General features: G+C 40.8%; 1 protein-coding gene across 9 annotated transcripts in view; it reads left to right on the forward strand.

Moving 5' to 3' along the window:
• The window catches only part of FAM184A (family with sequence similarity 184 member A), a 103,590-nt gene that overhangs the window by 24,749 nt on the left and 65,138 nt on the right, over nt 1-13,703 (forward strand). For all 9 annotated transcript variants that reach the window (XR_005066442.1, XM_037045849.1, XM_037045846.1 and 6 more), the window contains exons 2-3: nt 11,267-12,118; nt 12,819-12,954. Coding sequence is in view for 8 of the 9 variants with exons in the window: in XM_037045849.1 (XP_036901744.1) it covers nt 11,267-12,118; nt 12,819-12,954 (988 nt within the window). In the remaining variant the exon portion in view is untranslated. The remainder of the gene's footprint in view (nt 1-11,266; nt 12,119-12,818; nt 12,955-13,703) is intronic.

Below are 13,703 nucleotides of genomic sequence, written 5' to 3' on the forward strand. Positions count from 1 at the left end.
TGCCTATTCATTCTTTTTTTACCCTTGGCAACCACTGATTATTTTACTTTTTCTAAAGTTTGGCCTTTTCCATAATGCATATGCTTATGATATGAATCCTTTTCAGATCAGCTTTAAGATTCCTCCATGTCTTTTCTGTCTCATAGCTCATGTCCTGTAGCACTAAATAGTATTGTATTGTCTGGACCCACCACAATTTATCCATTCACTTACTGAGGGATACTTGGTTGCTTGTAAATTTTGGCAATTATGAGTAAAGCTGCTATAAACATCCATTTGCAAATTTTTGTGTGGACATACGTTTTCCAGTCATTTGGGTAAAAACCAAATAACATTATGCTGAATCATATGGTAAGAATGTGTTTAGTGTTTTAAGAAACTGCTGAACTGTCTTATAAAGTAGCTGAATGTTGCATTGCCACCAGCAATGGATGCGCGTTCCTGCTCCTCCACGTCCTTGTCAGCATTCAACGTCGTCAGTGTTTTGGACCTTGGCCATTCTAACAGGTGTGTAGTGTTATCTCACTGTTTAATTTGCAGTTCCCTCATGATGTGTGACGTTGAGCATCTTTTTATATGCTCGTTTACCATCCGCATATGTTCTTTGTTCAGGTGTCTGTTCAACTCTTGCCCATTTTGTAATCAGGTTATTCATTTTCTTGTTGAGCTTTTAAGAGTTCTTTGTATGTTTTGAGTAACAGTTCTTTATCAGATGTGTCTCTTGTAGATGTTTTCTCCCAGTCTGTGTCTTGTTAGATTTTTTTCTCTGCTGTTGTCCCTCGACTCATTCCTGCCCCACTCTGTGCCCACTGTCCTCAAGCCTAGAGCTCTTCCTGGTCACTTTTCTCAATTCACTTCCTTTCTGTTTTTTACCAGGAAAGAGGACAGTTAGTTGTCTGCTTACTTCAACTGATAACCTGGGGGTTAGCTGCTCTTGACAAACATGGAAACAACCTCATCAGGTTTTACCCCGTGCTTTCCTCACTCAGCTGGTCAAATCAGCTTATGTATCATCAGTGGCATTTCTCCCTCTCAACACAAGTTTTGTCTCACAGCTTTTCTACTGACAGATCATTTACTGTTTCTACATCTTCTGGTCTCTCTGGCGTGAACTCTGCTTTGTGTCAGGACTCAGTTTAGATGTCCCTTCTCCTTCCTGCTCTATGGCACCCGGTCTCTTCTATTCCTTGTGAGTGAGAAATCGAGGCAATTTTTTGTAGAGTTCAGAATTATCCTCTTCCGTAATTGTAAAAGCACTAACTTACTCATCCTTTCTAATGGCTTCGTAGTATTCATAATAGTGATTGATTTTCAAGATGCATCTTTATTTTATGATTTTATGTCCCATTAAGGGGGAGAAAAGGCAGTCAAACTATGATACACAGTTGATTGGAAGATGCACTCAATTTAAGAGATGTTTAAATGTGATAAAATATGTCTTAGAATCATTCAGTATTCAGCACCATTGTGATCATACAGAAATATATATATGGGTTCTAATCTCCTAAATATTCTAGAGAGATCTATTTCTCAATTAAATTGCAGGGACAAAACGTGTCACCAGGAAGTTTTTAACTTTCCCTGGCTTTCCCTGACACTCGTCCTTCAGGGTTTTCTGACCAGAGCGGCCACTGAAATCATTCTTGTCTCGTCCTGGACTCCGGTTACTTTCCTCACAGTCCTCAACAGCACCCTTCAGTTTACAGTGGTCTGTATCCAGTCGTCTCCACTGAAAACTTCTCATGCTCTGTACAGTATTCTGTACTCTACAGTTTGATGCTTAACATATATTCTCTAAAATTTATATGCTGTTATTTTGTCTTTTACTTTAAGCAGTTACAACATTTAAGGAAGTTCTATTAAGCGAGAATATTTATACCTTTTTTTGTGGCCATAATGCATTTTAATAAGTACTGAGCACATAGTAAGGCATTCACTACAAGTTTGTTGATTGATTTTTTTTGTTGTTTGGTAGCCAAATCCCATTGCATTCTTATAAGCCTTATAAGAAGACTTCTGTTTGCTATTTTAGAAGTCAAGTTAGATTTTCTGGGGAAATAGATATATTCTACATTACCATAGATGGAAATACCTATCTCCAATATGAAACTGCTAAAAAGTTTCATTAAACTCTTTTAATTGGCTTTATTGTATTTGAGAAGATAACTTGTTTCAGTTGAACATGGGAGTATAGGAAATACTATTATTGCAGCTTCGAACGTGTTTCCCAATAAGACTTTTCCAATAATTACTATAGAAACTCAGGAAGAGCAAACATATCTTTAAAGGTAATGTCCAAAGCAATTGGATTTTCAAGCTCTTTTAAAATTAGTTTGGGACTTCCGCCAAGATGGAGGCATAGGTGGATACACTGTGCCTTCTCCCACAACCAAGTTTGAATAAAACAAACGTTTGGAGAAACAAAGACACAACCAAAGGACAGAAAATTGAATTATACGGAAGTCCGACTACATCTAACCGTTCAACGGGACAGTAGAGGGGCGGAGCCAGCAGCGAGCAGGGTCGGGCAGGACAGGGCCCCCGACACAGGCGCGCAGGCAGACGAGAACCAGCTGGGGTGCGGGGCAGACCTCGGGCGCATATTCGAGCACAGTGAGACAGACCACGCAGGCCCCAGGGGGCGAGGGCTAACGGCGGTGGCACACGCGCGAGCAGTGGGACGAAACAGGTGGGCCAGGTGACAGCAGCAGCTGCGGCGGCGGTGAGGGGCGTGGCGGCAGGCGGCGGAAAGGACGCCATAGTCCCTCTTTGACCCCGCCCCCACATACAGCGTCACAACCCAGCGACTTAGTTGCCCTGTTCTAGTGAACATTTTAGGGCTCTGATCCTGCTATGGAACAGGCACGAACAACCCGAAAGATGGCACAAGAAGAACTCAAAGTCCAAGAGCCAATAACTCTCAGCGACCAAGAAATTGCCAGCCTCTCAGAAGCACAATTCAGGACACTATTTATCAGGATGCTCACAGAACTGGTAGATTATAGTCACAAATTAGAGGAACAAAGTCACAAATTAGAGGAATATATGAAGGCTAAACTAATTGAAATGAAGGGAGATGCACAGGAAACCAATAGTGATGGAAAGGAAACGGGGACTCAAATCAATGGAATGGACCAGAAGGAAGAACAAAACATCCCACCAGAAAGGAATGAAGAAATGAGAATTCAAAAAAATGAGGAGAGGCTTAGGAACCTCCAGGACATCTTTAAATGTTCCAACATCCGAATTATAGGGGTACCAGAAGGGGGAAAGAAACAGCCACGAGTGGAAAACGTATTTGAACAAATAATAAAGGAGAACTTCCCCAGTCTGGCAAAGGAAATAGACTTCCAGGAAATCCAGGAAGCTCAGAGAGTGCCAAAGAAGTTGGACCCAAGAAGGAACACACCAAGGCACATCATAATTACATTAGCCAAGACCAAAATGAAGGAGAGAATCCTAGAAGCAGCAAGGGATAAGGGGACAGTCACCTACAAAGGAGTACCCATCAGACTGTCAGCGGATTTCTCAAAAGAGACCTTACAGGCAAGAAGGGGCTGGAAAGAAGTATTCCAAGTCATGAAATCCAAAGACCTACAGCCAAGATTGCTTTATCCAGCAAAACTTTCATTTAGAATGGAAGGACAGATAAAGTGCTTCTCAGATAAGGTCAAGTTCAAGGAGTTCATCATCACCAAGCCCTTATTATATGAAATGCTAAAGGGACTTATATAAGAAAGAGAAGATGAAAAATATGAACAGTGAAAGGACAGCAAACACACAGTTATTAACAACCACACCTAAAACAAAAGCAAACCAAGAGGACAGCTAGATCAGGAGTGGAACCATAGAAATGAAGAACACATGGAGGGTTAGAAACAGGGGGGTGGGAGGGGGAGAAGGGGGGAGAAGGCACAGAAAATAGCATAGATGGTAGGTAGAAAATAGATAGGGGTGAGGGCGAGAATAGTGGGGGAAATATAGAATCCAAAGAACTTGAGACACGTGGTTATAAACTAAGGGGGGCAGAATGGTGGGGGAGGGAGGGTGCGGGTGGAAGGGATTGAAGGGGGGAATAGAACAACTGTAGTGGTATAATCAATAAAATATATTTAAAAAAATAAAAATAAAAATAGATAAAAATAAATAAAATTAGTTTGATAGTGCCCTTGGCTTAACTAAATCCAAGTGAGCATTTTGTTTTCTTAACTGCCTTGTAAATGTTTCATTTGGACATAAGTCTATAGCTGGAATTAATTTGATTATATAATGTATGAAGAACAACCTTTTTTTTTCTTTTTAACTTAAAACAAGAGAAACCAGACCGAGATATGAAGAAGAATGGTAGTAATTCGTCGCCAGGACTGTGGGTATCACGTTCCCCTCCCACTCTCCTTGAACTTTACTCCAGTGCATCTCCCTAGTAGATCTAATTTTGTAGTCATTAGTGCGAAATAAATGTGTGGCTGAGTGTTTTGTGCGAATACGAGTTCGAGGGTTTATATCTCACAGCACATATAAAAGACCGTTGAAGTGATCTTTAGAGGGTCAGCCAGCCAGTTGCCTGGGGTTTTTTCACCACTTTCTCAGCCTCTTAAAAATTCTGTCTGCAGTTAGAAACAGTCCGTACCTGGTCTTTGGCTTACAAACTCTGCTCAGAAAAAGAAAGGATGATTTCTTTTTCTGAGAAAAAGAAATCCCAGGGTCAGCCCCTATCTGTGTTTTGCCTGGGGCCACGTTGCCTGACCTATAAGGCAACCTGAGGTGGCTGCTACTTGTGCTGGGTTTAGAGATTCCCAGGCAAATCCAAGCTGTGAATATAAGCTGGCTGCTGTTAGTGCTGTGCCTGGAGCCACTCAGCAAGAGGTATGGTCCTGGGGGCTCACTGAGGCTGACTGTTGCTTGTTGAAAGCATTTAGGAAGTTGTGAAGCATGAGCCAAGACCAGCTATTCACGTGGAGAAGTCACTGTTAACAGTCTGGGTGTTCCTGTAAGTTGGGTGGGACAGAGTCTCCAGGGATCTCCATGGTGTGGCAGACTATATTAGCCAGGTTGATGGCATCTCCGACCTGGCACCTGCCTGCTGGCTGTGTGGCTCTGTGGAGGCACTGCTGTCCTTTCTCTCTTGGGGAAAGCAGTCCCTCGGCTCCTGCCTTGATGCCATATGCTTCAGTTCCTCCCTGGACGCCACTGGTCCCTTTCAAGCTGCTCCCTGGGCTGGAGCACAGAGGGAGTGAGTCTGCGTAAGTCCATGTGTGGGTTTTGTAAGAGGATCTGCTCGGACTCCAGAAATTTCTTGCACCAACTCAATCCCCACTGAGTTTCACAGCCAGAAGTTATGGGCACTCATCTTCCTGGCACTGGAACCCTGGGTGGGGGGCCCTGGTATGAGGCTGGGACTCCTCACTCCCGAGATATCCCTGCCAAATTTTTATCTGCTACCTGTGGATGTGGGATCTGTCCAATCCATTTCTCTGTCCCTCCTTCCAGTCTGGATGCACGTGGTTTCTTTAATTCCATGGTTGCTGCACTTCCACTCAGCTCATTTTCTGATGGTTCTGAGTGATGGTTGTTCTATAGTTTAGTTGTAATTTTGATGTGGTTGTGTGAGCAGATGAGCCGTGTTTACCTAGGCCACCATCTTGATCTGAAGTTGCTCTCTTATAAAGGCACTAATCCCACCATGAAGGCCTACCCCCATGACCTTGCCTAAACTTAATTATCTCCCAAAGGCTCCATCTCCAAATACCATTACACTGGGGATTAGGGCTTCAACACAGGAGTTTTGTGGTTTTGTGGGAGGTCTAGGGGGAAGACACAATTCAGTCCATAGCAGCCAACAATGAGAACTATTTCAGAAACAATTTTTTTTTAACCTAAGTGATATTTTAAAAACTAGGATCTAGAATTGTTCTCATTTTATCTGTGGATAAGATTATCTGAAAATCTTCATAGAAAAAGTTAAAATTACTCGCTATTGCTTATTCATATAAGGAATATATAGCTAAATTATGCATTATTGGAATAAAGTGGAACTGTGAAATTGTATGCAATTGCTGACATGATTGTACTATCCCATTACATAAATGTTCATAGTTCCAGAAAACCTGTAAATGGCTCTCCGTGTCTGTTAAAATAGCTTATGAAAAGAGATGTTGGAGGGTTTTCTTTTCCTATGTGGAAAATAATATCCAATTTTATGGGTAATTATGATCATTTACTGAAGTTTCTTTTGAAACTAGTCTCCTTCTCACCATAAATGGATGATGCAATGATAAGGAAGCCTTAGCATCTTATAATGCTTTATATTTTTCAACAAAACTTTATGTAACATTATTCTAAACATGTCAAAGATAGGTTGATCTTATATCAATAATGCCCCTAGGGTAGAATAAGTATGATCTTTCTTTAATATTGAAAAACTTGAAGCTCAAAGAAGATACTTTACTTGAGGTCATAATCCAATTTGGATCATTTCTGCTACTTCAAGTCATATATGCTATGTGTTTAAAGAAAATAGAATGTATTACCTTGGTCTGAGAAATAGTAATTAATCAGAGAAAGATACTAATAGGTGAATAATTAGAGGATACTACCTCTAGTTAAAGTGGACTTGAAAATTTATATATATTATTCTTATTTTAAAATAATATAATTAATAGTGATGTATTTTGAAGGAAATACATTTCTAATGAAGTGAGCTGAATACATTTCTTCTACATTTACAAGAGCACTATTGATGTATTATGTTTTGGCATCCTTTTATTACTACATTTTAAATTTTTAGAAACTTATTTTAACATTTCTTTCCTGGAAGAAATGCTAATATATGATCGCTATGATATTGAATGCTTTAATATAATATATCAATACTTCAAATCACATAATAGGGTTTTTGGAGTTTTTTTGTAGTGGTAAAATCCCTGGATTATTCAGCAGAAAGTAAACAAAGTTGGCACAAATTGAAATTTTCAAGAAGTTTTTGGTGCCCTGGCTGGTGTGGTTCAGTGGTTGAGTACTGGCCTGAGAATCAAAAGGTCGCTGGTTCAAATCCCAGTTTAGGGCACATGCCTGGGTTGGGGGCCAGGTCCTAGTAGGGGGCATGCAAGAGTCAACCACACATGGATGTTTCTCTCCCTTTCTCACTCCCTTCCCCTTTGTCTAAAAATAAATAAATAAAATCTTTTAAAAGCTTTTTTGGCTACCAGCTTTATCTGGTTGCATAGCTTGTCTATATATAGATCAGAAGTCAGTAATCACATCTTTTCCACAACTACTCCATTTTGCTGTTGTAGTCAGAAAGCAGCTGTAGGCAACACAGTAGTCTCCCCTTTTCTGGTTTCATTTTCTTTGATTTCAGTTACCTGAGGTCAGCCATGGTCTGAAAATATTAAATAGAAAATTATGGAAGTAAATAATTCATAAGTTCCAAATTGTGCACCATTGTGAGTAACATGCTGCAATCTTGTGTCGTCCCACCCTGTGCTGTCCAGGGTGTGACTCACCCCTGGTCCAGTGTTTCCATGCTGTGCCTATGGTACAGTAAATTATTTCGAGAGAGACCATATTCACATACCTTTCATTATAGTATATTGTTATAATTGTTTTATGCTATTAGTTACTGTTAATCTCTTATTGTGGGAATTTATAAATTAAACTTTATCATGAGTAAGTGTGTGTTGGAAAAAACAGAGTACAGATAGGGTTTGATAGTCTCTGCAGTTCTCAGCATCTTCTGGGGTCTTGGAATGCATTTCTTGTGGACAAGCGAGCACTACTGAACATAGACCAATGGCATAGCTGTGCTCCACTGAAGCTTTACTTCAAAGAAGCAGCAGCCGTGTATTGTCTGCAGGCTGTAGTCTACTGACCTCTGGATTAGAACATAAAGTAAAATAGAGCTCCTCACCATATTTCCCTATTATTTGTCAGATTCTTTGGTTACTTTTCTTAAATTCTTTTCTTTCTAACTTAATGCTGTCCTTTGTACTTTTGTCCTTTTTAATTTCACCTTTTACTAATTTTATTCACACTTGTTGTGCTGCTGTGCCTTTATACCTTCAGCAGCTTTTCCAGGTTCTTTAATGTCCTCACACAGCTTCCCCACCTGTGGTCGAGCCCCCGAGTTAAATTACTCTAACGTGTGTTGAGTTTCAGGAGTGAGTGGTTTTAAAGTGGAAGTGCTGGTCACAGAGCAAGGTGAGACTCCCGCGGGTCTGGGTAGTCTTGCAAGACTTATTAAAGGAGGCAGGACTCGACTCTTGAAAGACTGGAGGAAAATTAAATATTTTTAAATGAAACAATAAAAAAATTAAAAAGGAAGGAAATTTTACCATTCACTACAGCATGAATGGATCTTGAGGGCATAGTGCTAAATGAAATAAGAGAAAGAAAAAAATACTCTATAACCTCAATTATAGGTGGAATCTAAAAAAAAAAAACCAACAAATGGGCAAATGAAAATACTGAGCTCATAGATATAGAAAACAGATTAGTCATTGCCAGAGGAGGGTGAAATGGGTGAAGATGGTCAAGATGTTCAAGCGTCTAGTTATAAAGTAAAAGTGTCATGGGGACGTAATATACAGCCCAATGACTATAGTTAATAGTACTACTGTATTATATATTTGAAGTTGCTGAGAGATTAAATCTTAAAATTCTCATCACATAAAAAATTAAAAAATAAATACAAGAGAGGAGTGTTTCAGTAAATTGCTGACAAGGGGAAGTTCACGTTGCTTCCCTCCCTCATTTCATCCTCAGTTAGATGGAGTCCCACCAGAGACTGATCCTTTTCAAGATCATTACCTCGAGCAAAGTGCTAACAGTGGGACTTGTTTTTCTCTGGAGATTCTGTCTTCTGGGTATCTCTTTTCCTTTCATGTGCTTACTAACGTTTGTAGGAGATACACACAGACCTACCCTGGGGGAGGTCTGAGACCTGTGACCATGACCAGCTCTGCTTCAGGCATTCTGTCCAGTGGACTTCTGTTGGGTGGGATATCCTGTTTTTCTGGGTGTCCCAGTCTTGGGACCCTAGGGAAGGGAATAGGAGGCTCTGCTGGATTTACAAATATATAAAGGAAAGGAGTCCTCCATGGGGTCCTGCGTTAGCTCATTGGGTTTATAACTTGCGATTTGGAAGGAATTAGGGTAATTAAAAAAAGAGAAAGACTATAAATAATGATTTATTTCCCTTCTGTGCATCTATTTTCCTGTGGGCCTTGGAGGACAAAGGTAGCTATATTAAGAAAGGGTGGGGCCTGTGAGATTCAGTGGTGCAGTCTCCTTCATCTCCTGAGCACCTCAATGTTCATAGCAGCACAATTTACAATAGCCCAGTGTTGGAAGCAACCTAGGTGCCCATCAGTAAATGAATGGATCAAAAAATTGTGGTACATTTACACAATGGAATACTGTGCAGCAGAAAGGAAGAAGGAGCTCCTACCTTTTGCAGTGACAGCATAGATGGAACTGGAAAGCATTATGCTGAGTGAAATAAGCCAGGCAGTGAAAGACAAATACCATATGATCTCATCTTTAACAGGAACCTAAACAACAGAACAAACAAACAAGAAAAATATAACCAAAGACACTGAAATAGAGAGTAGGCTGACCAAAGGGGAGGGGGGGGGAATTTCAGGGGAAAAGGGGAAGGGTTTACAGGAACTAGTATAAAGGACACGTGGACAAAAACTGGGGGGCGGGGGTTGNGGGGAAAAGGGGAAGGGTTTACAGGAACTAGTATAAAGGACAAAAACTGGGGGGCTGGACAAAAACTGGGGGGCTGGGGGTGGAAATGGAGGGGAGGTGGGGAGGGCTGGGATGGGAGTAAAAGACAGAAAACAGTACTTGAACAACAATCAAATAAAAAAAGAAAAAAAGGTTGGGGCCTTTTTACCTTTGTTATAAGTAGATGTTATAGTATAAAATAGCTGTAGCAGCCCAAGCAAGGGAGGTATGGCAGGAGGACTGGGTCTGCAAAACGAAGCCTTGTGTGGGAGAGCAAAGTCCCCTTGTAGGTGAGGCCCCATTGTCTCTTCTTTCTGCAAGTGCAGCTGTGGGCACAGCAGGTGACAGCCCAGATGTAGCAGCAGGATGTAGAGCTACCGGATGGTGTGAGGAGCCAGGTAGTCTCTCTTAATTGCCCTAGGTTACATAAACCAGTTCTTTGCAAAAATGGCAATACTTCTGCATGTTAATTGCAGTGTCTGCTGTTTGGTACTGAAACTCAAAGTAAGATCACATTAAAAGGAGCGAAGTTCCAGGACACTGCTTTTTTGCATCTGAATTGTTGCACTGTGTAGCACTCACTGCTTTTTACTTCAGAAGAAGGTGGGCGCATCTCGAAGCCTGGAGTAATAACAGTCACGAACAGTGCACTGTTGGGTCACAGTGGTGGATGGAGGGTGTTCGGGAACGTAGAAGAAGGGGAGTGCTGCTATAAAGGGAACATGTCATTGGAATTAGGTTGGGGAGATCTCAGTGGAATCATTAAAACCCAAGGACTAAAATGAAAATCAAGACCTGTGCCCAGAACACTCTGGCTGTAGGAAAGCTCCTTGCTTGGAGGCAGAGGGAAAGTGAGGCAGTGAGTCCAACGACAGCACTTGACATGCCAGCCAGAAAATACTTACTGGGGTTTTTAAGACCGCTTGGGAGAGAAGAGGATTGGCTTTAAAAGCCACAGAGGAATTAGAAAAGGAAATTGCTAAATTTACAATGTTGTTGATTCGTAAAATAAGTGATATTAAACCACTGATAGGGGCCTCTGGGAATTCTTAGGGCGTAGAGCTTACACGCAGGCGAAGTCTCCCCCGTCTCTAGGACACCCGTGCGGGGCGGGGACTTTCTGTGAGGTTTTCTCCCGGTCCCCACCACTGCCCCAGGAGGCCAGACTCCTTTCTCCGAGGTCAGGTGGCCTCCTTTCTTTGTCCCTCTCCTCCTCACTGTTTTATTTGTAGTAAAACATTTTTAACTTTGAATGCTTTAAAATCCTAATTAAAAATTCCTCAACTGTACATTTTAAGATTGTTACAAGATAAACGATTTGCTAAGTGAATCGATCGTTCTATGAGTTCAGAAACAATACATGGCGTTTCAGTATCGTTGATCAGTCAATATTCAGTGTGTAGAAAAATTTCAATCCAAATGAAAGAATTAACTTCCAAGTTAGAAAAATAAATAAATAAAAGGGAGATAAGCAAAAAATTAAAATAGAGTAATGTTCCCTGAATTTTCTCCTTTCTTCTTTAAAACCATGCAGGTCATATATGCTTTGAACACTAAAAATGATGAGCATGAATCTGCAATTCAAGCCCTAAAAGATGCTCACGAAGAAGAAATCCAACAAATTCTTGCAGAAACAAGGGAAAAAATATTGCAGTATAAAAGCAGAGTAACAGAGGAGTTAGACCTTAAGAGAAAGATTCAGGTTTTAGAAGCCTCGTTAGAAGATCACAAGAAAATGAAGCAGCAGGCTTTGACAGAATTTGAAGCCTATAAGCACAGAGTTGAGGACATGCAACTTTGTGCAGAAGCGCAGCATGTCCAACGCATAGTGACCATGTCGAGAGAGGTTGAAGAGATTAGAAGGAAATTTGAGGAAAAATTACGGAGTTTTGGACAACTCCAGGTACAGTTTGAAAAAGACAAAAGGCTGGCCTTGGAAGATTTGAGGACTGCTCACAAACGGGAGGTCCAGGAGCTGCTGAAGTCCCAGCAGGAGCAGGGGGCCTCTGTGAGTAGGGGGCAGAAGACAGAGGAACTGCACAGACTGGAGGTGGAGACCTTAAACAGAACCCTCGAAGAGCTCAGACTTGAGCGAAAAAAGCTAATTGAGGATTATGAAGGCAAGTTGAATAAAGCTCAATCCTTTTATGAGCGTGAGCTGGATACATTGAAGAGATCACAGCTTTTTACAGCAGAAAGCCTACAGGCTAGCAAAGAAAAGGAAGCTGACCTTAGAAAAGAATTTCAGGCACAAGAAGCAATTTTACGAAAAACCATAGGGAAATTAAAGACAGAGTTACAGATGGTACAGGATGAAGCTGGAAGTCTCCGTGACAAATGCCAGAAGCTTCAGGTAGCCCTCGTTACCGCAGAGAGCAATGTTCAGGTGAGTAAAGAATATTACATCTGCAGGCCTGCGAACCACACGATCTCGGTTCAGTTCCCCGTCAGGGCACATGCTTGGGTTGCAGGCCAGTTCCTGGCTCCCAGCAGGGGACGCATGAGAGGCAACCATACATTGATATTTCTCTCTCTCTCTCTCTCTCCTTCCCTTCCCCTGTAAGATAAATAAACAAAAAATCTTAAAAAAAATATTACATCCAACACATGGATTTCTTTTTCCCGTTTTCCTCTTTTTAATGAGACCACTTTAACTATTTTTTTTCTCCATTTAGCTTTTTTTGTACTCCTTTGTGGGAGAAGTCAATGAAGGTATTTTTTGCTACTCTTTAGTTATTGTTATTTTCTACTAGAATTTTAGGTCCAAAAGGCCTGAAAAGATATAAAGGCCTCCAAAATAGCTTAAAATCTTGCAGAGTGTTTTCTATGAAAAGTTTTTATTTAAATAACATGTTAATATTTTACATAAGCACTTTGGGAGAATTAAAATACTGGGCTTTGGATTTACTTATGTGTTTTCATTTCCCTTCAATAAAAATGGTTATGAGACTCACCTATCAAAACAGATTTGAAACTAGGCACTGTTAAGTGTGACTTCTGAATAAAAAATTATTGATGTTTATAATTTAATTATTTAGCTTACCATCACTCTTGCATGTTAGTAATGGCTATTTGATCTTTCTTAGGGTCTTCAAAAACAGCTTGATGATGCCAAGGAGGGAGAGATGGCCTTATTAAGCAAGCACAAGGAAGTGGAAAGTGAGCTGGCAGCAGCCAGAGAACGTTTACTACAGCAGGCCTCAGATCTTGTCCTCAAAGCTAGTACGTCTGACTGTAGTTCTTGGTGCATTCCTCAGCTAAAACCAACACTTCAATGTTAATTCAAGACAAATTAGTCTTTTCTAATAGTTTAAAATTATTTAGACTCGAGTATGTTAAGGACTCTCATGTCTTACTCATTAATCATAAATAAGCAAATGATAACTTATTTTTAGAAATATGTTTTTATAGAAGAATTAAGCGTTAGCAGTTATTAAAACACTAGTAAGCCAGTCGCTAAAATAAAAATGCAGTCTAAGAGGCTTTGCCTGTTAACACGCATTGTAAAGTATGTAAATGAGTGGAATGATATATACATTAGAGCACCCTCATTTCATTTGGCTTATTAATAAGGATTACGTTACATACCAAGGCTGAGTTGCCTGTCCTGACATAGTTGTCCTTCTAATTTCCTAGTTCTTACTAGAGGGTGTGGGTGACCGTGCTGGGTCTGAAGTTATGTTTTGCCTGAGGGGTTACTGTGCCAGGGGAAGCCATTTGAACTAGTTCTTTGAAGATGTCACCTTATTTGATGATTCATCTTTGAATCCCAAATATTCCCTAAAGTGATATTTTTTCCAACCGAGCATGTGTGAGACTCACCAGGAGGGCATTCACAACCACAGGTGCTGGGATGTAGCCCCAGAGTCTCTGGTTCAGTAGGTCTTGCGTGAGCGTCATTTTGAACTAGAGTTCACAGGTGCTGCTGGTGTGGGGGTTTTGAGAACTGCCCTAGCACTTGCTTTTCATAC

The sequence above is a fragment of the Sturnira hondurensis genome, unplaced genomic scaffold, assembly GCF_014824575.4.
Source record: "Sturnira hondurensis isolate 20B ecotype Veracruz unplaced genomic scaffold, ASM1482457v3 Scaffold0004474, whole genome shotgun sequence".
Classification (NCBI taxonomy): domain Eukaryota; kingdom Metazoa; phylum Chordata; class Mammalia; order Chiroptera; family Phyllostomidae; genus Sturnira; species Sturnira hondurensis.